Source organism: Mobula hypostoma, chromosome 3 (assembly GCF_963921235.1).
Source record: "Mobula hypostoma chromosome 3, sMobHyp1.1, whole genome shotgun sequence".
NCBI classification, from domain to species: domain Eukaryota; kingdom Metazoa; phylum Chordata; class Chondrichthyes; order Myliobatiformes; family Myliobatidae; genus Mobula; species Mobula hypostoma.
In genome coordinates, this window is record NC_086099.1 from 170,275,388 (window position 1) to 170,298,755 (window position 23,368).

The 23,368-nt window shown below is 41.6% G+C and overlaps 1 protein-coding gene across 1 annotated transcript in view; it reads left to right on the forward strand.

The window, feature by feature from the left end:
* The window catches only part of ctnnal1 (catenin (cadherin-associated protein), alpha-like 1), a 326,511-nt gene that overhangs the window by 276,918 nt on the left and 26,225 nt on the right, over positions 1-23,368 (forward strand). Inside the window, exons 8-11 of the mRNA XM_063044087.1 lie at positions 11,628-11,714; positions 12,473-12,631; positions 16,874-16,966; positions 17,784-17,934. Of these exons, the coding sequence (XP_062900157.1) occupies positions 11,628-11,714; positions 12,473-12,631; positions 16,874-16,966; positions 17,784-17,934 (490 nt within the window). The remainder of the gene's footprint in view (positions 1-11,627; positions 11,715-12,472; positions 12,632-16,873; positions 16,967-17,783; positions 17,935-23,368) is intronic.

Below are 23,368 nucleotides of genomic sequence, written 5' to 3' on the forward strand. Positions count from 1 at the left end.
TAAACATTTGGATGTGATCTTATTATTTTTGGTATTGGAAGTTACCTCCATGGAATGGAACACTTTTCCTGCACACAACTAGTCAGAACACTAATCATTTCTGCACAACTTGGTTAAATGCTGAAATCAACAGACACCAACTCCACCAAAATAGCAAACCCACTTATGTCAACATTTTTTCCTTGTGCATTATCTAATGTCAAGCTTGTCCTTTCATTGCTCTAAGTAGGAAATTTTGGAAGTGCTTTGTCATGCTTATATATAAGAGATCAATGTTAACAAAAGGTGTTGGGAAATTCTACTTCGTTTGGTCACAGTTAGTCATTTTATCATCCTGTTTCTATGTAGTCTAGATGCAGCTTAATCATCTACAGAAAATTGGCATGGTAACTGATTTATATAACAAAATACAAACTCTTCAATTTAGCATAATTAAGTTTGGGATTAAAGCATCATAGGCTCAGCTGTGCTCAATTTAATGTGCCTTATCAACAATGTTCAGCTTTGAAGATTATAGGACCATGTTTGGCAATGTAGGCCTTTTTCTGTTGATGGACTGAATTAATGGATAACATTCTTAATTTTCCTGTGTATGTAGTCAATTCAAGCTGTGTTAAAAAGACCTTAGTTTTTTTTTATTTTGATAGTAGTTCAGCTGCCAAAGGAAAACAGTTCCATCTGCTCTTATCTCTTTAATGATGTCTGAGTTATAAACTGCAGAAAATTAAAACACAGAATCAAGGAAAAAGTTCCTTTTTTAACTTATTATTGGAACATTTGTCTCAGATAATCTGTGTCATTAAACCTTAAGTAAGGTTAGATTACCAAACTAACAATATCCATGAAAAGGATTTATGGCTATTTACTTTTAGTTCCAAAATGCTACTATTTAAAAGGCAGATATTTGTTTTAGTTATTTGTGGAAGACAGACGTTGCTAGCAAGGCCAACATTTATGGGCCTTGAAGATGGTGTGAGGTACCATTGTGACCTCCTTCAACACGGTAGGATGCAGGTTCTGATGCTTTGGTCCTGATACAGGGTTTTCAACCGGAAGCATCATTTCCTATCCTCCCAGCAATGCGGTTTGATCCGCTGAGTTCCTCTAGCGGATTGCTTGATGCTCATCTAAGCCAGTTCCATTTACTTATTTGGCCCATCTTCCTTTAGATATTTCCTATCTATGTACCTGTATTAACTGCATCAACCACATCTGCTGGTAGTTCATTCCATATATACTCTGGGTGACGTTTCTCTTAAATCTTTCCCCCTCAGAAGCCTAGACCCTCTAATTCTTGATTCTCCAACCTTGAGAAGAAGACTGTTTGCATTCACCCTTTCTATGTCCCTCATGATTTTATACATGTTTATAAGATCACTCCCTTATTCTCCTACAATCCAATAAATAAAGTCCAAGCCTGCTCAACCTCTTCCTTCAAATCCTGGCAACATCTTTGTAAATCTCTTGCGCACTTTTCCCCATCTTAATAGCATCTTTCCTATAGTTGAGTGACCAAATCTGAACACAATATTCCAAATGCTTTCTCAACAATGTCTTGTATCATAACATCCTAGCTTCAGCATTCAGTGCCGCAATTGATAAAGACCAGTGTGCTACAAGCCTTCCTCCCCACCCTGTCTACTTGTGATGCCACTTTCAGGGAAAGCATACACTTTTACTCCTCGGTCCCTGTGCTCTGCAACACTCCTCAGGGCTCTACCATTCACTGTGAAAGTCCTACCCTGATTGTCTTTCCCAAATGCAACCCTCTGTAAACATTTGCCATTCCTGAGCCCAGCTAATCCAGATCCTGCTCTTCACTCTTCACTGTGCCTTACCCTGTATCTTCCCATCCAAATAGTTGTTATAGATAACAAATATCAATATACTTATCGCCAAGCTCTGAGGCACACCGTTAATTATAGGACTCCAGTTTGAAAAACAATTTCTACCATCTCCCTCTGCTTCCTACCGTCGTCAATTGTGAATCTTGTTAGCTAGCTCTCACTGGATCCCATGCTATTTAACTTTTCATGGCACTTTACTCTGCAGAACCTTATCAAAGGTCACACAGTCACTGCCTTCATTGTCCTTCTTGGTTACTGCTTCAAAAATTCTAACAAGTTCTGGTACACCCTGTTTGAGAAAAGCAGGATTGCTCCAGTATAGCCAACTACTGTCCCATGCACTTTGCAATGTAGTTATAGGTAAAGTGTCATTCATACAGTGGTCAGCCTGGACTTCCTCACCAATAAGGTCAAGATGGCACTGAGATCCAATGTCCCGACACGAGGAAGTCTGCAGCTGCTGGTAATTCAAAGAAACACACACAATATGCTGGAGGAGCTCAGCAGGCCAGGCAGCATCTATGGAAAAGAGTAAACAGTTGATGCTTTGGGTCAAGGCCCTTCTTCAAGAGCAGCTATGTCCAGCAAGGTCGTGGCTCAGATGTAGCTGTTTTTAGGTGTGTAAGGATGGATTTGGGGCCAGCAAAGGGAGTGAAGGGATAGGTTAGGGCTAGGAGAAGTTCAGGTCACAGGCAGTAAACGAAGAGTCAGGGCAGAAGGTGGAGTCCAGTTCGGAGTGATCCCTGTAGATAATGTCAGGTCAGCAAACGCTGAGGATAAAGACCAACCATCCCCAAGCACCACCCCCCCCCCCCCACCGGCCTCCCTAGGTAGGAGAATTCCCCAGTTCTGCACGTTCCTTGATCGGAGCTTGGACCTCAGTGCAAGCAGGAGGCATAAGGGCCAGGGTCACCCCCAGCTCAGCGAGTCCTGGGGTCAAAAGTCTCTTCTTCCAGAGTTCAAGGCCTGGAGTTCAAAGACCTATAATTGGCAAGTCCTGGGGTCGATACCAGATGTGATGGTTGAAGCTTGGGTCAGTGAATCTGGAAACTGGAGACGCAATTTCTTCAAGTCTGCGAGTCCAGGTCAGGGGCTGAAGGTTGAAGGCCCAGCAACAGCCTGTTCTGAGGTTGGAGGCCAGACGATGTGTGTGGGTGGGAAGGAGGAAAGGAGTTTATGTTTTGGTTGTTTTATTTTATTGCTGTTGCACTTTTGTGGCTTGTTTTGTTCTGCTGAACATTGTGGGCATGATATGTGTGACATCAGCATTAGGTTGTGTTGGCGGTTAACATGAACGATACATTTCACCGTATGTTTCGACGTACAAGTGCTAAATAAATGACCGCTGACCAAACTGAATTTTGCTTGGACTGCTTGGCTGCTGATGTGATCACGTACCTGGCAGAATTCCAGAGGTAACTGTCCTTGACATCAAAGCTATGTTTGCCTGAATGTGGCATCAAATGAAGAACATTTGCTATGGAAAGATAGGAATGAAGGAGGAACAACTCTGGTAATTAACAATGGTCGTAATCAATAGGGAAGATAATCTAAATTCAGAAAATGAGGCTCTGTTTGCCGACTCATTAGCATTGCTCAGGAAGGCGCAGGTTAACCACTGTCCATTGCACGTCAATGGCTCTACCCTGGAGTGAATGAAGAGCAAAAATTCCTTGACAATCTAACCCGGACCAACAGCACCACCTCATTAGTCAAGAAGGCACGGCAACATCTACACTTTGAGGAGTTTGAGGCATACAAGGCTCTCCCACCCTATTTTAACAACCTTATACAGGAGCACCATAGAGAGAGTGTCCTGTCCGGCCGCATCATTGTTTGATACAAAGGCTGCAGGGCATCAGACCGCAAGACCCTATAGAGGATAGTAAAATTCACTGAGAGGATCTCCCTGCCCCCCAGGAGTGTTTTAGACATAGGGCCCAAAGAACTGTTGAGGATACCTACCATCCATCCCACAATCTCTTTGACCCACTACCAACAGGAATACCCTGCTCATGAGACTAATGAATACCCTGCCACCACTGAGGTCTCATCACAAGGACTGCGAGCTGTTACTGTTTATTTTTAACCTGTGCTGTGTACTAAATCCTTTTTGAATCATATTGTATTAACTTATTTATGGTAATATTTTGTTTTTTTTTGTGCTGTGTGTGAGATACGTATTGTGGGTGTACCATGGTCTGGAGGAACTTTGTTTCATTTGGTTGTATGTATGACAGTAAACTTGAACTTGATATAGAAGTGCTTTGGATAGCATGAAAAAATAATAAAGACAAGAACTCGCATGTGGGAGTGATATACATTCCACATAACCAGTTACGTGGTAGGGCTTGTGTCTGATTTATACTTGTGCGTCAAATGGACGCCATAACCTACGCAAGTGGCCTATGCGCGCTGTGAGCATTTATACTTGTGTGTTGGTGTGTCTGTGTTGCTCTGCAATTCACGCCTGCCCATGCAAGACTTCATGGTCATGGTAGTCTTTCTCGGGGTAAACATGTTTAAAGCGAGTGTCTTTTTTGGTCAAAGCGAAATGTGTCCTCCATAATTTCGGAGGTCTGTGAAGCTTTATGGAAAGCATTGCAGCCAGAGTTCCTTCCCTGCCCTTCAGTCGCCCAATGGGAAGCTATTGCAGCGTAGGAGGAAATGCGATGCTACCAAGCGGACCAATCACAGTTGTTGCAGTCTGCGTTGCCACGATGGGTAGTTACATTTTGGGAGAGGTGTGCGTCAGGCTACGGCGTAGTGATCCGCGTAGGGTCTCCGTAGGGTTCGTGGCTACGCTGTACCTACGGCGTGGATTTGTCGCAGAAGTATAAATCAGCCTTTAGCATAAAGAAAGAAATAAGAGTAGATTGTCAGCCTAGCATGGCAAGAAGCATGAGGGATCTTGGTCTACAGATAGACTGGAATAACTTCATGGGCTAAAGCAACCTGGGTAAGGAGCCCCTGAGCTGTTTTAAGGGTAGTTTCTTAGGACAGACATTCTGGAGCCCACAGGAGAGCAGACTTGATATGGAAAATTAATGACTTCATCATGAAAACATCCCTAGGCATCAGCAATCATAATATGCTGGAATTTACCATTCAATCTGAGGGGGAAAAATGGGTCCAAGGCTAGTAGTTCAAAATTAAATAAAAAGCAGTAGTAAGGACGTGAAATAGCTGTGAGCCAAAGTGACCCAGCAAGTTGAGTTAAGGTATCAGTCAATTAAGAAACAGTGGCAAGTATTTAAGAGGATCTTTCAGAATGCACAGAATATATGCCTCCTAATGAGAGAAGAAAATCAAAGGGTAGGTTCCACCATCTGTGATTAACTAAGCAAGTTAAGGATTGTATCGTGTCAAAACAATAAAAAAAAACATTTAATTGTGTAGACAGGTGGTTAATAAAGTGAGCATTGCTCCAATTGAAATCCTGAGGAATGAATGGAACGTAAGGAGATGGCTAATGAATTAAACAGGTATTTAGCATTAGTGTCACTATAGAGGATATAAATTGGGAGCTGTAAGGAAGGGAGAGACAAACATAAGGAACACAGTCACCAAGGAAATGGTAAATGTAAGGCTTATTGTGAAATCTAGCAGTAGACTACCAGCAGTATATGCAAGAGATTTGCCCACTGAATCTGTGCCAAATTGGCAATTATTCATTTCAAGGGAGAAAATTACTCTGAAGAAAGAGGAAAGGGTTCAGGTAATCTACATTTTTGATTTGAGTTAAATTTATTTAATCAATGTTGCATTTTCTTGTGATTTTAAGTGTTTCAATTATTAATTTTTAAGTAACTTTAAAACGCTTAAATAGTATGTTTAATTTTTAATAGTTTTTGAAAGTCCATCAATGGCACAATAATTCTATTTCTTTGAGAGCAATTTCAGCCTGGGTCATGACTTTATTGGCTGGCAAATCATTTCTGTGACATCAAAAGACCCTGCACAATGCAAGGCTTCACCACTCAAATTAATCACAAACAAGAGAACATCTGCGGATGCTGGAGATCCAAGCAACACACACACAGTGCTGGAGGAACTCAGCAGGCCAGGCAGCATCTATGGAAAAAGTACAGTTGACATTTCAGGCCACAACACTTTGGTAGGATAAAACATCAGCTGCTTTCCATAGATGCAGCCTGGCCTGCTGAGTTCCTCCAGCATTCTGTGTGTGCCACTCAAATTAATGTTGTCTCCTTACTGGGCTAATCAGTTGAAGGTAATGAGTTGCTATAGTGGATAATGAACAATGTACAGTATATGGAGAGGCCATACTGGATCTCATACCAAACAATGAACCTGGTCAGATGACAGAACTCTCGCTGTGGGGCAGTTCGGAGACTGTGACAACAACTCTTTGAACTTTACCTTTAGCCTTGGGCAGGGATAGGAGCAGATGGTATTGAAAAGTATTTAATTAAGACCATAAGATAGAAAAGCAGAAGTAGGCCGTTCGGTCCATCAAGTCTGCTTCACTGTTCAATCATGGGCTGATCCAATTCTTCCAGTCATCCCCACTCCCCTGCCTTCTCCCCATACCCTTTGATGCCCTGGCTAATCAAGAACGTATCTACCTCTGCCTTAAATGCACCCAATGACTTGGCCTCCACAGCCACTCATGGCAACAAATTCCACAGATTTACCACCCTCTGACTAAAGTAATTTCTGTGGATCTCTGTTCTAAATGGATGACATTCAATCCTGAAGTCGTGCCCTCTTGTCCTAGACTCCCCTACCATGGGAAGTAACTTTGCCATATATAATCTGTTCAGGCCTTTTAACATTCGGAATGTTTCTATGAGATTCCCCTCTTGTTCTCCTGAACTCCAGGGAATACAGCCCAAGAGCTGCCAGATGATCCTCATATGGTAACCTTTTCATTCCAGGAATCATTCTCGTGAATCTTTGAGGGTTCTCCTGAACCCTCTTCAATGTCAGTATGTCCTTTCCCATCCCCCAGCCAAATTAGTTTAAACCCCCCCCCCCCCCCAGCAGCTCTATTGAACCTGCCGGCTAGGATATTGGACCCCTTTGGGTTTAGGTATAGCCCATCCTTTTTGTACAGGTCATACCTCTCCCAGAAGATGCCCCAGTGTTCCAGGAACCCGAAGCCCTGCCCCTTATACCAGTCTCACGGCAGCAACCCCGAGATTACTACCCTGGAGGTCCTACTTTTCAGCTTCCTACACAACTCCCTGAATTCTCTATTCAGGAGTTCCTCCCTTTTTCTACCTATGTCATTGGTACCAACATGTACCAAGACTTCTGACTGTTCACCCTTTCCTTTCAGAATCCTCTTCACCCATCTGAGACATCCCGTACTCTGGCACCTGGAGGCAACACACCATGCGGGTATCTCTATCAGGCTGGCAGAACCTCCTGTCTGTTCCTCTCATTATGGAATCCCCGATGACTTCCGCATTCCTCATCTTCTTCTCTTCCTCTGCACCATGGAACCAGGCTCAGTGCCAGAGACCCGATTGCCGTGGTCATCCTCTGTCAGGTCACCCCCCTCAACAGCATCCAAAACAAGACAACAATTACTGAGGGGGATGGCCACTGGGGTGCTCTCTACTATCTGAGCTATTCCCTTCCCTTCCCTGACAGTCACCCACTTATCCAACTCCTGCAGCCCCAGGGTGACTATCTCCTTGTAGCTCCTATCTATCTCCTGCTGACTTTCCCTAATAAGCTGTAGGTCATCAAGCCACAGCTCCAGATCTTTAACACACTCTCTCAGCAGCTGCATCTCAGTTTACCTGGTGCAGGGTGGCCATCTGGGAGACTGGAAGATTCCCAGGACTCCCACATCTGACACCCAGAGCAAAGTACTAACCCTACAGATATGCTTTTCATTCCTCTAAAAAAAAGGAAAGAAAAAAAAGACGAAGTCCACTCACCCACTTACCTCGCTGAAACCTAAATGAGGCAAACCCCTACCACTCTGCCTCAGATCACTCCGTCGATGACCACTCCTTTGGTGGCCACTCAGCTAGGCAGTGTCTCCCCTTTATGCCTGAACCTTCCCTGCTATCTAACTCATGGTTGGTGCTCAGGTTATAGCTGCTGATAGGCCACATACAATGGACAAACACTCTCAAAACTCCCTTTGTAAATAACCGCCGCTGACCTGCGAGAAATCCCTCTTGGTAAAGCTCTGTTGATGCCGTTGATAGGCCACGTAATTGGGAGAGGGCAAGAGATGATGCTATTAGACAGGGGCTTGGAAGCTTGAGTTGGAAACAGATGCGCTCCAGGAAATGCACAATGGAAATGTGCAGGGAACATATGCATTGAGCTCTGGGTAGATTTGTCCCATTACAGCAAGGACAGGATGGTGGGGTGAAGGAGCCAAGGTTGACAATAGAGGAGGAACATCTGATCATGAGGAAGAAAGACACATACTTATAATTTAGGAAGCAAGGATTAGACAAGGCTCGTGAAAGTTATAAGGTCAGGAAAGAGCTTAAGAAGGATATCTGACCACCTTAATCCTAGAAAGAGCTAAAAGGAGCCGTGAGAAGGCTTTAGTGTGCGGGTTTAAGGTGGTCAGGTATCCCTTCTGTACACAACCTAACACATTCTGCTCCATCTAAACCTTTTGCATTAAGGAGGTGCCAGTCATATTAGGGAAGGTGAAGTTACCCGTGACAACAACCCTGCTATTTTTGCACCTTTCCGAGATCCACTTTCTGATCTGTTCCTCAGAGTCTTCGCTGCCACAGGGGGATCTATAAAATACTCCCAATGGAAAGATCGCTCCCTTCCTGCTTCTGACCTCCACAAACACTGACTCAGTAGACCATCCTTTCACGACATCCTCCTTTCCGCAGCTGTGCCACTGATTAACAATGCCACTCCCCCACCTATTTTGCCTCCCTCTCTGTCCCTTTTGAAACATCTAAACCCTGGAACTTCCAGTAGCCATTCCTGCCCTAGTAAAAAGCAAGTCTCAGTAATGGCCACAATGTTATAGTTCCAATGTACTGATCCATGCTCTATATTCATCACCCTTGTTCCAGATACTTCTGGAAGTAGGCACATTTTATCCCATCCAACTGAAAACATTTATGCCCTGCTTATTCATCCCCACAGTCTCTCTAAATGTTGCATCTACTTTTACACCTACTCCGTCCTGTAGCCTATCCCTCTGGTTCCCATCACTATCGATGTAGTATAAACCCACCCCAACAACTCCAGCAATCTGCCTGCAAGGATAATTGGTTCCCCCTAAATTTCAGGTGTAACCCATCCTTTTTGTACAGTCATACATTTCCCAAAAGAGATCCCAATGATGCACATTTTGTAACCCTGCCCCTTCCACCAATACTTCAGTCACACATTCAACTGTCAGATCATTGAATTTGAATTAAATGGAACTGACTTTAATTCTTACAGCCTTCACATACATGAGGAGGTTGTAAAATTAGTCAGCTCCATCCTGGGTACTAGCCTCCGTAGTATCCAAAACATCTTCAAAGAGTGGTGCCTCAGAAAGGCAGCCGCTATTATTAAAGATCCCCATCATCCAGGACCTGCCCTCTTCTCCTCTTACCATTGTTACCGTAAGGAAGGAGGTACAGAAGCTTGAAAACACATACTCAACTATTGAGAAACAGCCTCTTCCCCTCCGCCATCCAATTTCTAAATGGATATTTAACCCATGAACATTAACTATTTTTTATTATTTCTGCTTTTGCACTACAATTTTTAATTTAGCTATTTTATATATATTTACTGTAATTCATTTATTTTCCACTCTATATCTGTCATGTATTGCGTTGTACTGCTGCTGCTAAGTTAACAAATTTCACGTCATATGCTGGTGACATTAAACCTGATCCTGATTCATCCTTCTCATTGCACTTTCGTTGGTACCAATGCATACCACAACTCCTGACTGCTCACACGACCCCTTAAGAATGCTGTGGATGCGATATGAGATGTCGCTGACTCTGGCACTTGGGAGGCCACGTACTTTCCCAGAGTCTCTTTTCATGTCCACAGAATCTCCTGCTATTCCCCTAGCTATTGAATCCCTTCTAACTACTGCTCTCTTCTTCGCCCTTCTTCCGTTCTGAGCCACAGCGCTGGACAGTGCCAGAGACCTAAATGTTGTGGCTTTCCCCTGGTAAGTCTTCCACTCCGCAACCGCACCCCTCCCCCCCACACACAGCAGAATCCAAAGTATATTTTGATCTACTTATTTGGCCACAGGGGTACACTGCACCATCTGTCCATTTTCGTTTTCCCTCTCCTGACATGAATTCTGAGATTCATTATCTTCATGAATTTCCAATATGGCTCTACGATCAATATTAAGAACTCTTGGGGCAACAGCAAGAGCAATTTCCATTTCATTCAAAGTATGAGAAGGAGTAAATTCAAATAGCTGTGACAGAGTTTAGGAAGCTGGCTGTGAGATATGTTTCCGAGAGGACAACTGAGCAAGCTTTTTGTGTCTTCAAGGTTGTTACTGTGCTCATTGGCTTAATAGGGAGGATTCTTATAGGGCTGGCATTACTAGAAAGAACCTGGGGAATCAATTAACTTTAATTGGCGTCTCAACTTGATCTGATATATTCTAGTAAGTATAAGAATCAGTGGGTTTAAGTATCTTAATCACTTGCCACGCATGCCAGAATACTATCCAGACATCATTGTAAATGTCTAGTAAAATTTATTTTGATTTTAAGAAATTATGATCCCATCAGAGGAGACATGATGGAGAGAGGGCAGGGTGCAATTTGATTATGTGAAAAGCTAAATTTCAGTACATTCTTGTGTTCTGTGGAATCAAAACATTGGATAGATATGGTGATGAAGCAGAAATATTTTATAATTCTCACATTAGCTCGAATGGTCAGGAATGTCTTCCCCTGGATAATTGAAAAGTCATCATAAAGATCTGTGTTAGGCACAAACAGCTTGACAGAGTTGTTCTAAAGTCTAATTTAAGTCCTAATGACCTCTTTACTCCACATAGTAAACTGTAACAAATTAACAACACTAGATTATTTGCAAAATTGATGTGTGCTTCCTACTATATGAATATAGTACTTTTCCTGAGCCTCAGTGCTTCATACGTAGGAAAGGAAGTGCCAAATTCGTCCACGTGCCATTGATGTAAGTGGTGCATTTTGGCCTTTGAAGATGGTGGTTCTTCAGAAAACTTAAGAAAATACATCTTTAACTTCCAGAGTCATACAGTTATGTTCTGGATACATCAATATCCCAGGATGCTTAATATTGCATTATAATTGTAAGTATTCTAAATGTATGTATAAAGGAAGATTTGCAGAGGAATTCTAAAATTTGATGATTTTATGTTTAATGAATAAATATATTAAAATACCTTATTCGTCATGTAAGCAAGAACAATGTAAGATAATGTTGCTATGATGTAAGAAAATGGAATGCCAAATGATGAATCCTGTTTTTATAGGTTGAGGCTTTGTAAAAGATTTTCTAGTAGATTGGAGCAGTCTTTATTTTGAAGTTAAAGTGTGAAGAATGAAAGCTATGTAAAATACTTGTGGATTCAAAGTGTTGAGGAAAAGGAGTTATCAGTTAAGCAAAGAGTCTGTATATCGTTTAGAAAAAATGCACATGAAGTGGAAATTTAGAGGCCTTATTATAGTCGAACCTAATACTTGATAAAGTATTAGTTGTTTTCAGATTGCTTTCAGGTTATTCCTTAAACTATAAACAGGAGAGTGGTTCAGTTTTGACTGTCTTTCATCCTGCTCTATTCTCTTGAAACAGCAATGTCTGAAAGCCAAAGAAGCTACAGAAGAAATGGAGCTGGCCATTATTAAGACAAGACAGTGTATGAGTGAACTGAGGAGAGAGGTAAGTGATAAATAATTCTAAGAAAGCTAAAATCAATGGGAGCTGTAATCAGCTCTGCTCCTAAATCCAGGGTGTAAGATGTAATCTCAGACAATTTATGATAGGGGTTGAAAATACCATTAGCAATGTTTGTTGATGTTACTGAAGCTGATCAGAGGCCAGGCTTGATAACCAGAGTTAAAGGGTACTGTGCTGTTGGAGTTCTTGAATTTAGAAGTTAAAATTATGCTTTTAACCATACAGATATGAGTAAGGAAAATTGCATTAATTCCCAATCACCTGGACTTAATGTATAATTCATTTTTTAAATGAGCTGTATGCAGGAATTTAACATTGTTTGTGCCACTATCACTGTCGATCCTGTTCATAAATATAAGTGCTTGCATTTAATGGTAGAGAGCCTGATTGTGTGTGAATGTATTATCAAACATAGAAATCACAGTTGGAGCATTGTCTTGATAAGATTATCTGTTGTTTGCAGAAAGGATTCATTTAAAGTCTAATGTAAGCCATCAAGGTTATTCAAAAGTAGTTGACAATCCAAAAAATATAATTTAAATAAGAGTAACGCACACAAAATACTGGAGGAAATCACCAGGTCAGGCAGCATCTACAGAGAGGTATAAACAGTTGACATTTCAAGCTGAGACTGTTCATCAGGCATTGTGCTTATAATTTAAGTTTTATTTTTGTTCAACTGGTGCAATGTGATATTTTTAAATTGCATGTTCAATAATTCTTCTTGCTTTCTTCCTTAGCTTCAAAATACAGCTTTGGAGTCAGCAGGAGAGCTTCTGAAATGTTACACAGAGCACGTTGTCCTCAAAGAATTGAAGGCCTCTGGGGTTGAAGGAAATTTGGAGGCGCTGGCTGAAAGTACCAGCAAACTGTCTGAGCAAAAGGAACAGCTCTCTGAGGTGGGGGTTGAAATACGTTTGCTTTCTGAAACTGCACGTGGAATGAATCTGTGGAATGCGTTGTAGATTTTAGCCTCTGAATTGGGATTTGTGGCTTCTAGAAATTCCACATCGTCTCCAAGATGATCAGAGTTTATGGATTTATTTCTTCTAATAAACTGATGCTGCTTTTTAAAATCAGGGCTGGAAGTTTGTTAATGTTAGCATTTGGTCTTAAGGAGTGAGTGAACAAACACTTGCAGGATACGGAGAATTGGTATTTTCAGCTGTAACCATGAAGTGTAAATATCAGAGATCCTTGTGAGTACAGCATGTTAATGACAGAATCAGAATCAGTTTTACTATCACTGACAAATATTGTGAAATTTGTTCTACAGTGCAATACATAGAATACAATATACTATAAATTATAATAAGAAATATATATTGAACAAGTAAACATAGTGCAAAGAGAGAGCAAAACTAGTGAGGTAGTGTTCATGGGTTCATGAACTGTTCAGAAATCTGAAGGCAGAGGGGGAAAAGATGTTGAGTGTGTGTCAGCATTTGAATATGTCCATGGTGGCGCTGGCTGAGGTTACAACCCTCTGCAGCTTTTTATGATCCTGTGCAGTTGTCCCCTCATATCAGGTAGTGATGTAACCAGTTAGAATGTTTCCCACAGTAGGAGTGTGCTGAGTCTTTGGTGACATGTCAACTTTCCTCGACTCCGAATTAAATATGGCCACTCCCGTGCCTTCTTTGCAATTGTGTCAGTTTATTAGGCCTAGGATAGATCTTCAGAGATGTTGATACCCAGCAACTTGAAACAGCTCATTTATTCCACTGCTGACCCATCAATAAGGACAACTTATTCCATCATCTTGGTGCTGGTGGTGAGACCGACGTTGTCAAGTGCAGTGGAAAATTTGTCAGTGATGTCCTGCATGACGGACTCAGAGTGCAGTTGTCAGTGCATAGAAAGTCTCTCAACACCATCCCTTTGACCTTAGTAATGGCTTGAGGTCTGCGCAAGTGGAACAGTTTACATCCATATCCTGTATTTGATGTGGATTCCAGGATCATCAGTCAGCAATGTTCACACTGAAGAGGGCGTGCAATGCTTGACCCCATTTGTGACAGAGAAAGCAACAGAACAGTCGCCATCATGGGCTGACCATGGTGATGAATCTGCCAGGGCAACTAAATTTTGCCATGATCTTCGACACCTTGGCTGAAGGTGTTGAAGGCCTTGGTAAGATCGACACAGGTGGTGTAGAACTGTCAGTTCTGCTCCTGGCATTTTTTCCTAGAGTTGTCTCACAGCAAAGGTCATGTTGATAGTTCCCCTTCCTTTCCTGAAGCCACACTGACTTTTTGGGAGATGACCTCGTTCAGATGTGCATTTAACCTGTCTAGCAGGACTTTGGATAAGATTTTCCCAGCTACTGAGAGCAAAGTGATGCCTCTGTGATTGTGACATGCTTGGTGGTTTCCCTTCCTCTTGTACAGGTGTACAATGAATGATCTTTCATTTCCTGCAGAATCTGACCCTTCTCCCAGAAGGACTGGAAGAGCTCTGTCAGTTTGCTGGTGATGAGTGGACCTCCTGTTTTGTAGACCTCTGCTAGTATAGCATCTGCTCAGGGAGCCTTGCCACTTGACAGCTGGCCTATTGCTTTCCTGATTTCCTCTTCTTGGGGAAGAGAGTCCATCTCATGGTTGATGTCTACTTGATCGAGACGATCAATTGCTTCCTCATTTATAGTGGATGGTCTGATCTAAACGATTCAAAATGCTCTACCCACCTTTCCAGCATCTTGGCCTTCTCAGTGATGAGTGTGGTGCTATCTGCACAGATGAAATGTTCTTTAATTCATTATTGTATCATCATATCAGTTGAAAGTCTTTTCCAAATTTCACATATCTAAGTAAATAAGCTCTTCTCAGGCTTCCAGCAAGGTACAGGTATTGATTATAACCGACATTTCAATGACAAACTCCGCCATCTTCATCAGGGATGATGCCTGGACACGTCTAATTCAGTGGTATTTATACCCCTGTCATCCATCCCTCCTGATTGGTTAGTCCTCATCCAATCAGGTTTCTGCTCTCCTTCCTTGTTTAAAATTGTATTCCAGTTCTTACTTGGAGCAAGACCTTCATCTTGTTAAAATTTTTTTCCTCTGGTTTTATTTCATTAGCTTCCTTCACCTGGCAGTCTCAAAAGCCATTGGCACGGCACTGTAGTTCTGCCACCGCTGATTGCTCTGGGTAAATGGTTACACCTCCCGTGCTCCTTGATGTGGGTTTCCACCACGTGTCCTGTCTGGCTGATATACGTTGTTCCCCATTCACAGGGAATCCTGTAAAAACTAGCCGACCTGAGTCCCAGGTCATCTTTGACCTGCATAAACAGTGATTTGAGCTTCCTTACAGGTCTGTGAATGGTATTGATCCAGTATTTCTTCAGGATCCTGGTGATCCTTCCAGAAATCATGGGATATAGAGAAGACAGGAGGTAGAGATGGGTTTCCTGATTCATTATGTTTCCTGATTTTTCCATTGGATCTTTTAAGGGCCCGATTGACTTCCTTCACCTTGTAGCCATTCTTGCACTAATGCCTTTTGCGACTGCCTGGTAAAGAAAGCTATTGAAATAAAACTAGAGGAAAAGAATTTTAACAAAGACGAAAGTCTCGCTCTAAGTAAGAACTGGAATTGATTGTAAACAAGGTGGCAGAGCAGAAACCTGTTTGGATGAGGACTAACCAATCGGGAGGGATGGACTACAGGGGTGTAAATACCACCGGACTAGATGGTGGAGTTTGTCATCAAAACATCAGTTATAGTCAATACCTGTACCCGGTTGGAAGCCTGAGAAGAGTTTATTAATCATATACAGCGGGAAAACACTAGATCCTTTTCCATAGTTAAGAAAGTTTGCTTCTCTGTGAACGGATGGTGTGCATTTAGCCGAAGGTGGTACAGCAGGAATTGGTGACAATACTTCAAACCCTTTCTCAGTGGCAGCTATGAAGGAAAGACAAAAGCAATCACCTGAACTAAGTAAATTGTGAACCCTATTTGTCCTGGTCCTGTCATCTTCTGTGCTGACAGTTTATTAAGGGCGTTCACTGTCGGATGGATTACATTTATATCAAATATTGGCAGTTTTACCCTACCATTCTTCCATGACAGAATATCTTTTTCATCTGTACCTATAATAGTGGATGTGGAAAACTTCACTTTTAGTTGCAGAGGGCCTTTTTACTTTCATTCCCTCCTGTCAATGTTGACTCATTGGAATTCGCCCTTTCGCAGGTGCCTCAAAATTTAATTGCTTTAATAATTACCTATCTCTGTTTCCCACCACCCAGTAGTTAATGTACTCCTTGCTCTTATGCCGTTTATTTCTCAAATGCATATAAATTACTGTAGCTGGATCCTGTCAATTTATCGGTTACTCTATAATCCACGTCTACAGAGTACACAAATTAGACTAAGAGGGAGTCTGCATTGGACAGAAAAATGAGTCAGTCTTTGATTAAGAGACAGAGAGCAATGTCTTAAGCACTGCAGGAGGGAAAGTATTAGAAGATTAGGTGTAGCTAGGCAACATTGCAAGTCTTGAACGTCAAATGTGTTTTTGACATAATTCACTAAGTACAAAGCAGCAGGGTCCCAAGAGCAGAAGAGTTGCTGTTGAACATATACCTTTTTAAAATTAAAATGTTTTCAGGATGTGTACCGCACTCTTAAGGATGCACATAATGACCAAAGCAATTAAGTCTACAGCTTAGCTGCTTGCTTGCTTACTTCAGAGAGCTTTAAGAATGCACTATTCCTGGCTGTTGTGCAGACCATTCACAAAATGGGTGGTGGTTTATTTTTATGGACGATGATGAATTTATTGGGTTTTAAATCACCTGGGTGTGTTTCTGGTGTCAGCCAATAAATACACCACTTATTAAATGCACTTAAACAACATGCCAATATAGGATTTGAAATTATGAATTCTAACATGCCATTTCAGTGATATACTTTTCTGCATTAAATTTGTAATATTTATGTCGTATAGGGAAAGAGTCCAAGGGTCAATGATGTCTAACTAGTATTTTTAATGAATGAAACCCTAGCAGAGCATGCATTTTATTACAGTTGTGGCTAACTGGAATCTAAGCTGAATTTTGTTACACCGTGAAGAGATCAGATATGAATTAATTTGCTGTTGTACTTTCTTCCACCACCTCCTCCATGCAGACTTCTCGATTGCTGCGACACATTTCAGGAAATGAACCCTTGGAAATTACTTGTTTACATGCAGAAGAAACGTTTCAAGTCATTGGTCCACAGGTATGGAGATATTTTCTGTTTATCAGTTTCCAAGGATGGTTTGTATTAAGTTTGGGTAGTGTGCATGATACTTAGTTTGGGAACATGGGTTTACATCTGTTTTGATCAGTCAAGAGTTTCTTTTAGTTCATAATTTTGAACCTCAATTTTTTTTAAGAATGTGCATTTTAGCCTTCCCATTTAGTTTTCATACACCATATTCCATGCACCAGACAAATGGGGTGGGTGAACAGGGAGTTATTTCCCAACTTTTATTCACAATGATTCTCAGTGAATGGTTAGAAGATACAAATATGACAAAAAAAAACTACGAATGGGACCAAACTTTTCCTTGAATGAGGAAATGGTTAAATTTTGTTTAACAATTCCTCACAGGATGAGACTTGAGTTATTAAGTCAGTGGAACTATAGCCTTTTGTGGTGAAGTAAGGCAGCACTGCTTCATGATTCTAAATTGTGACCATCTGATTATCTACGTTGGTGATTGCTTTAATTTTATGCTAAACAACAAGTTTCTTATGATTGCCACGCAAAAGTGTCCTCTAAATTCAGTCCACAGCTTAAATCCAGATCTTACTATCTATGTTGGTTGGCTTAATGTTATGCAGAACAAGGATATAATTTTCTTATGATTGCCACTCAAAGGTATCCTCTAAATTCAGTCCACAGCTAAAATCCAGATCTAAACATTTTTATTTACTCTCTGAATGCAGGATGCACACAGTTCCAAGGCTTACTGTCCTTACATCTTTAATAATACCTGTTCGATTTAATTTTCCTTTGTACTGTCAGGTAAATTATTCTGTTTTGTTCTCAGATCATTTCAGCTGCACAGACCTTGGCTCTTCACCCTTCTAGTAAGATTGCCAAGGAGAATCTAGAAGTCTTTTGTGAGGCCTGGGAGTCACAACTGAATGATATGTCCATCCTGCTGAAAGAAATTAATGATGTGTTTGAAGGCCGAAGAGGTGAATAGTCTGAGGTTTAAGTGTTCTTTGTATTGAAATTGAATTGTCATTTAGCTCGTGTACAATGTGGATTCTGAGGAAAATCTAATGAATTCTAAAGAATTGCAATATTTAAAAAAAAGTAGTATATTATGACTGTTACAAATATTGACTGTAAAGTTTTGAATGTAAATGTGGCATTCATTGGTTATCTATTTGCAAGGCATAACAATAGACAAAATTGTTACCCTAATTTGATGCTGAGGTAGTCTGAATATTGTGTTAAAAGTTAGTGTCAATGAATTGAGGGTAATAAGCTTGGATGCTGAGGTTGAGAAAGGCCTAACTTTTTATATTAATTTTTTATATTATTCAAAGCACAGATTTTTATACCATTCTGCATAATTTTGAAAAAAGGTATATGAATTTTAAATAATGAATCCAACATCTGGCTAAACTTAGCATAGCTACTTATGAAAACATTGTACAAAATGCTAGAAGGTAGGAGGAGTTGACCACCCAGCCCTTTAAGGTTGTCTGCCATTTTTGTGTTCATGGCTGATCTACCTCAGGTCTCCATTCTCTCTGTGCCAAATCCCCATAGTTGTCAATCCCCTAATTATACTAAATACGTGTTTACGTTCACTTTAAATGCTTCTGATAATTCAGCCTCTGCATATCTCTGAGACAGAGAATTCCAGATGTCTAGTTCCCCGAACGAGATTAAATTTCTGTGTAGCGTGGTTTTAAGTGACCAGCGCCTGATAACTTGATCTTAATTGACCAGTCTTTAAGAAGGGAGGGAGGCAAAAAACAGGAAATTATAGGCTGGTTAGCCTGACTTCAGTAGTTGTTAAGATTATTATTATTAATGAGTCCATTATTAAGGATGAGGTTTTGGGTACTTGGAGGCACATAATAAAATTGGCCAAAGGCAGCGTGGTTTCCCTAAAGGAAAATCTTGCCTTACAAATTAATAGAATTCTCTGAGGAAGTAACATGCAGGAAAGGCGAAGGAGAATCAGTGGACGTTGTTTACTTGGATTTTCAGAAGGTCTTTGATAATAAGCTACACATGAAGCTGCTAGCCAAGATAAGAGCCCATGGTATTTCAGGAAAGATATTACCATGGATAGAAGATTGCCTGAATTGTGAATTTGGAAGTGTAAAAAGACTTGGGATTCCTAGTCCGGGATTCTCTAAAGGTGAACTTATAGGTTGAGTCCTTGGTAAGGAAGGCAAATGTAATGTTAGCATTCATTCAGTGCATTATGATGCCTTCCCTATCATTGTGGGAGATTTCAACCAGGTCAGCTTGAAGAAGTCTCTGAACAACCACCAGCAACATATCACCTGTGGAACCAGAGGAGCCAACACACTTGACCACTGTTACATCACCTTCAAAAATGCTGATCATGCTATCCCATGCCTGCCTTTGGAAAATCTGATCACTTGGCTGTACGTGTACTCTTGGCGTATAGGCAAAGACTAATGCTTGCAGCACCAGTTTTGAGGACCAAGAAGATATGGTCAAGGGAAGCAAAGGAGCACGTACAGGGCTGCTTTGAGTCAGTAAACTGGCAGTATTCGGGAATTCTTCGAAGCTGATCAAATATGCCACATTTGTCACTGACTTCATCAAGACCTGTGTGCCTTTGGGAACATACTGGCCATACCTATGCCAAAAGCTGTGCATGAACCAGGAGATTCATAATCTGCTGAGGGTTAGGTGTGTGGCATTCAAGGCTGGTGATCCAGAACTATACAACGTCCAGGTATGACCTACAAAGGGCATTCCAAGAGTGAAAAAAAAATTATTTTTGAAATTAGAGACAGAAAACTTGCCATCATGATTGACTGTGATGTTTCGTTCCTAGATGAGCTCAACACTATTTCTGCATGCTTTGAAAGGGAGAATAAAATTATACTGGTGCAAATCCATGCAGGAGATCTCTGTCTAGGAGGCCGATGCCAAAAGCCTTTTGAGTGGGTGAACCCTCAGAAAATGTCAGACGGTGTTGGTGTGCCTAATAGGACACTGAAAACCTGTGCCAACCAACTAGTGGGAGTGTTCAAGGACATCTTCAGTCTGTCACTGCTGTAGTCAGAGGTTCCGACCTGCTTCAAAAGGGCAACGGTCTACCACACTACCAGTGCTCAAGAAGAGCAGGATGAGCTTCCTCAGTGGCTACAGCCCAGTGGCATTAACATCTGCTGTGCCTTGAGAGGTTGGTGATGGTCAGAATCAAGTGTGGCCTAAGTAAGGACCTGGACCCACTGCGATTTGCCTATTGCCACAATAGGGCCACAGTGGAAGTGATCTCACTGGCTTTTCACTCAACCTTGGGTCATCGGGACAACAGCAATACCTACGTCAGGTTGCTCTTTATTGATTACAGCTCAGCATTCAACACAATCATACCCTCAGTAATAATCAACAAACTCCAGAACCTGAGCCACTGCACCTCTCTCGGCAACTGGATCTTTCACTTCCTCATTGGGAGACCACAGGAAGTGCAGATTGGAAATATCATCTCCTCCTCACTGTCAGTCAACACTGGCACACTTAAGGATGTGTGCTTAGCCCACGGCTCTATTTTCCCTACACCCTTGGCTAGGCACGGCTGAAATGCAACTGTAAATTTGCCGGTGACTCAACTATTGTTGGCAGAATTTCAGATGGTAACGAGGAGGCATACTGGAGTGAGATAGATCAGCTGATTGAGTGATGTCATAACAACAACCTTGCACTCAATGGCAATAATACCAAGGAGTCGATTGTGGACTTCAGGAGGGGGAAATTGAGGAAACAGACACCAGCCCTCCTCGAGGGATCCGCAGTGGAAGGGGTGAACGGTTTCAAGTTCCTGGGTGTTAGCATCTCTGGTCTACCCTGGGCTCAACAAATTACAAAGAAGACACAGCAGCAGCTTTATTTCATCAGGAGTTTGAGGAGACTTGGTATGACACAAAAGACTCTTGCAAATATGTCCGGATGTACCATGTAGAGCATTCTAACTGGTTATATCGCTGTCTGGTATGGAGGAGTGATTCACAGGACTGGAAAAAGCTGCACAAAGTCACAAACTCAGCAACTCCATCATGGGCACCAGCCTCCCCGGCATCAAGGACATCTTCAAATGGTGAAACCTCAAAAACACATCCATCATTAAAGATCCCAATCTCCCAGGGCATGCCCTGTTCCCATTGTTACCAACAAAGAGCCTGAAGACACACACTCAATGTTTCAGGAACAGCTTCTTCCCCTCTGCCATCAGATTACTGAACGGAAAACGAACCCTGTACACTACCTCATTTTTTTGCTCTTGTTTTGCACTAATTTTAAAAATAATTTTCTCATTGTAATTTGTGGATTTTATTTATTATGTACTGCAATGTACTGCTGCTACTAAACAACAAATTTCATGACGTGCCAGTGATATTAAACCTGCTTCTGATTCTGGTTCATTTCGAGAAGACTAGAATATAAAAGCTAGAACGCAGTGCTGAGGTTTCATAAGGCTTGCTCAGAGTATTGTGAGTGGGTTTGGGCTCCCATATCTAAAAAAGAGTATGCTGGCATTGGGTTTGGTCCAGAGGAAGTTTACCGGAATGATCCCAGAATGGAAAGGTTAACATTCGAAGTGTTTGATGGCTCTGGACCTGTACTCACTGGAGTTTGGAAAAATGAGGGGGGGATCTCATTGAAACCACTGAATATTGAAAGGCTGGGTAGAGTGGTCATGGAGTAGATGTTTATAATAGTGAGAGAGTCTAGGACTGGAGAGCACAGCTTCAGAATAGATTGGTGACCCTTTAGAACAGGGGTTCGCAAACGTTTTTATGCCATGGATCAATACCATTACACAAGGGGCCCGCAGACCCCATGTTGGGAACCCCTGCTTTAGAACATAGATGAGGAGCAATTTCATTAGCTAGGGAGTGGTAAAGCTGTGGAATTCATTGCCACTGATGGCAGTGGAGGCCAAGACATTAGGTACTTTTATACTTTATTGTCGCCAAACAATTGATACTAGAACGTACAATCATCACAGCGATATTTGATTCTGCGCTTCCCGCTTCCTGGAGTACAAATTGATAGTAAATATTAAAAATTTAAATTATAAATCATAAATAGAAAATGGGAAGTAAGATAGTGCAAATAATCCAAGAGGCAGGTCCGGATATTTGGAGGGTACGGCCCAGATCAGGGTCAGTATCTGTTCAGCAGTCTTATCACAGTTGGAAAGAAGCTGTATGAGTCTTCAAGCTCCTGAGCCTTCTACCGGAGGGAAGAGGGACGAAAAGTGTGTTGGCTGGGTGGGTCGTGTCCTTGATTATCCTGGCAGCACTGCTCCCTCCGACAGCATGTGGTGTAAAATGAGTCCAAGGATGGAAGATTGGTTTGTGTGATGTGCTGGGCCGTGTTCAAGATCTTCTGCAGCTTCTTCTGGTCTTGGACAGGACAACTTCCATACCAGGTTGTGATGCACCCTAGGAGAATGCTGTCTACGGTGTATCTATAAAAATTAGTGAGGGTTTTAGGGGACAGGCCAAATTTCTTTAGTTTTCTCAGGAAGTAAAGGAGCTGGTGGGCCTTCTTGGCAGTGAACTTTGCTTGGTTGGACCAAGTCAGGTCATTTGTGATATTGACCCCGAGGAACTTAAAGCTTTTGACCTGTTCCACTTGCGCACCACCAATGTAAATGGGGTCGTGCGGTCCGCTACTCCTTCTGAGGTCAACAACCAATTCCTTCGTCTTGCTGACGTTGAGGGATAGGTCATTGTCTTTGCACCATGCCACTATTAGGTATATTTAAAGTGGAGGTTATGGGGAGAAGGCAGGTGAATGGGGTTGACAGAGAAAATAAATCAGCCATGATTGAATAGCAGAGCAGACTCAATGGGCCAAATATCCTAATTCCATACCTAAGATTTACAGTCTTACTTAAAACTCTGGCTCCTCATTTGAAACTCTCCGACTGGTGAAAACATCTTGGCATTTACCCTGTAATGGCCACATTGGATATTGTAAAAGCATAACCTCTATACTATGTGACAGATGATCAACTGTTTCAGGGGGCCTTGTGTCATATAATACACCTATTAAGCTTTTATTCTGCAAATTTTGAATTGGTACCACCAGTTTCTTACAGAGGAGCCAAAGATATTTAGAATAATCAACAACCAGCCACTCTACCCCACAAACCTGATATTTATATTTTAAAAGGTCGTTCCTGCAACAGTTATTGAGAAGATTAACATCTTTCCTGAAAGTTGAAAAAATAGAGTATTAGGCTTCCAGATCTTTATTTTTGATCTGCCAGGTCTAATCTGCACTACAAGTGCACAGAACATTATATTGGCTTGAGGGACTAAGTTTTCTCTAAGACAACAGCCTGAAACCAGCTTCATTCCATTCCATAGGAAATGACCACATTCTTTTCCTGCATAT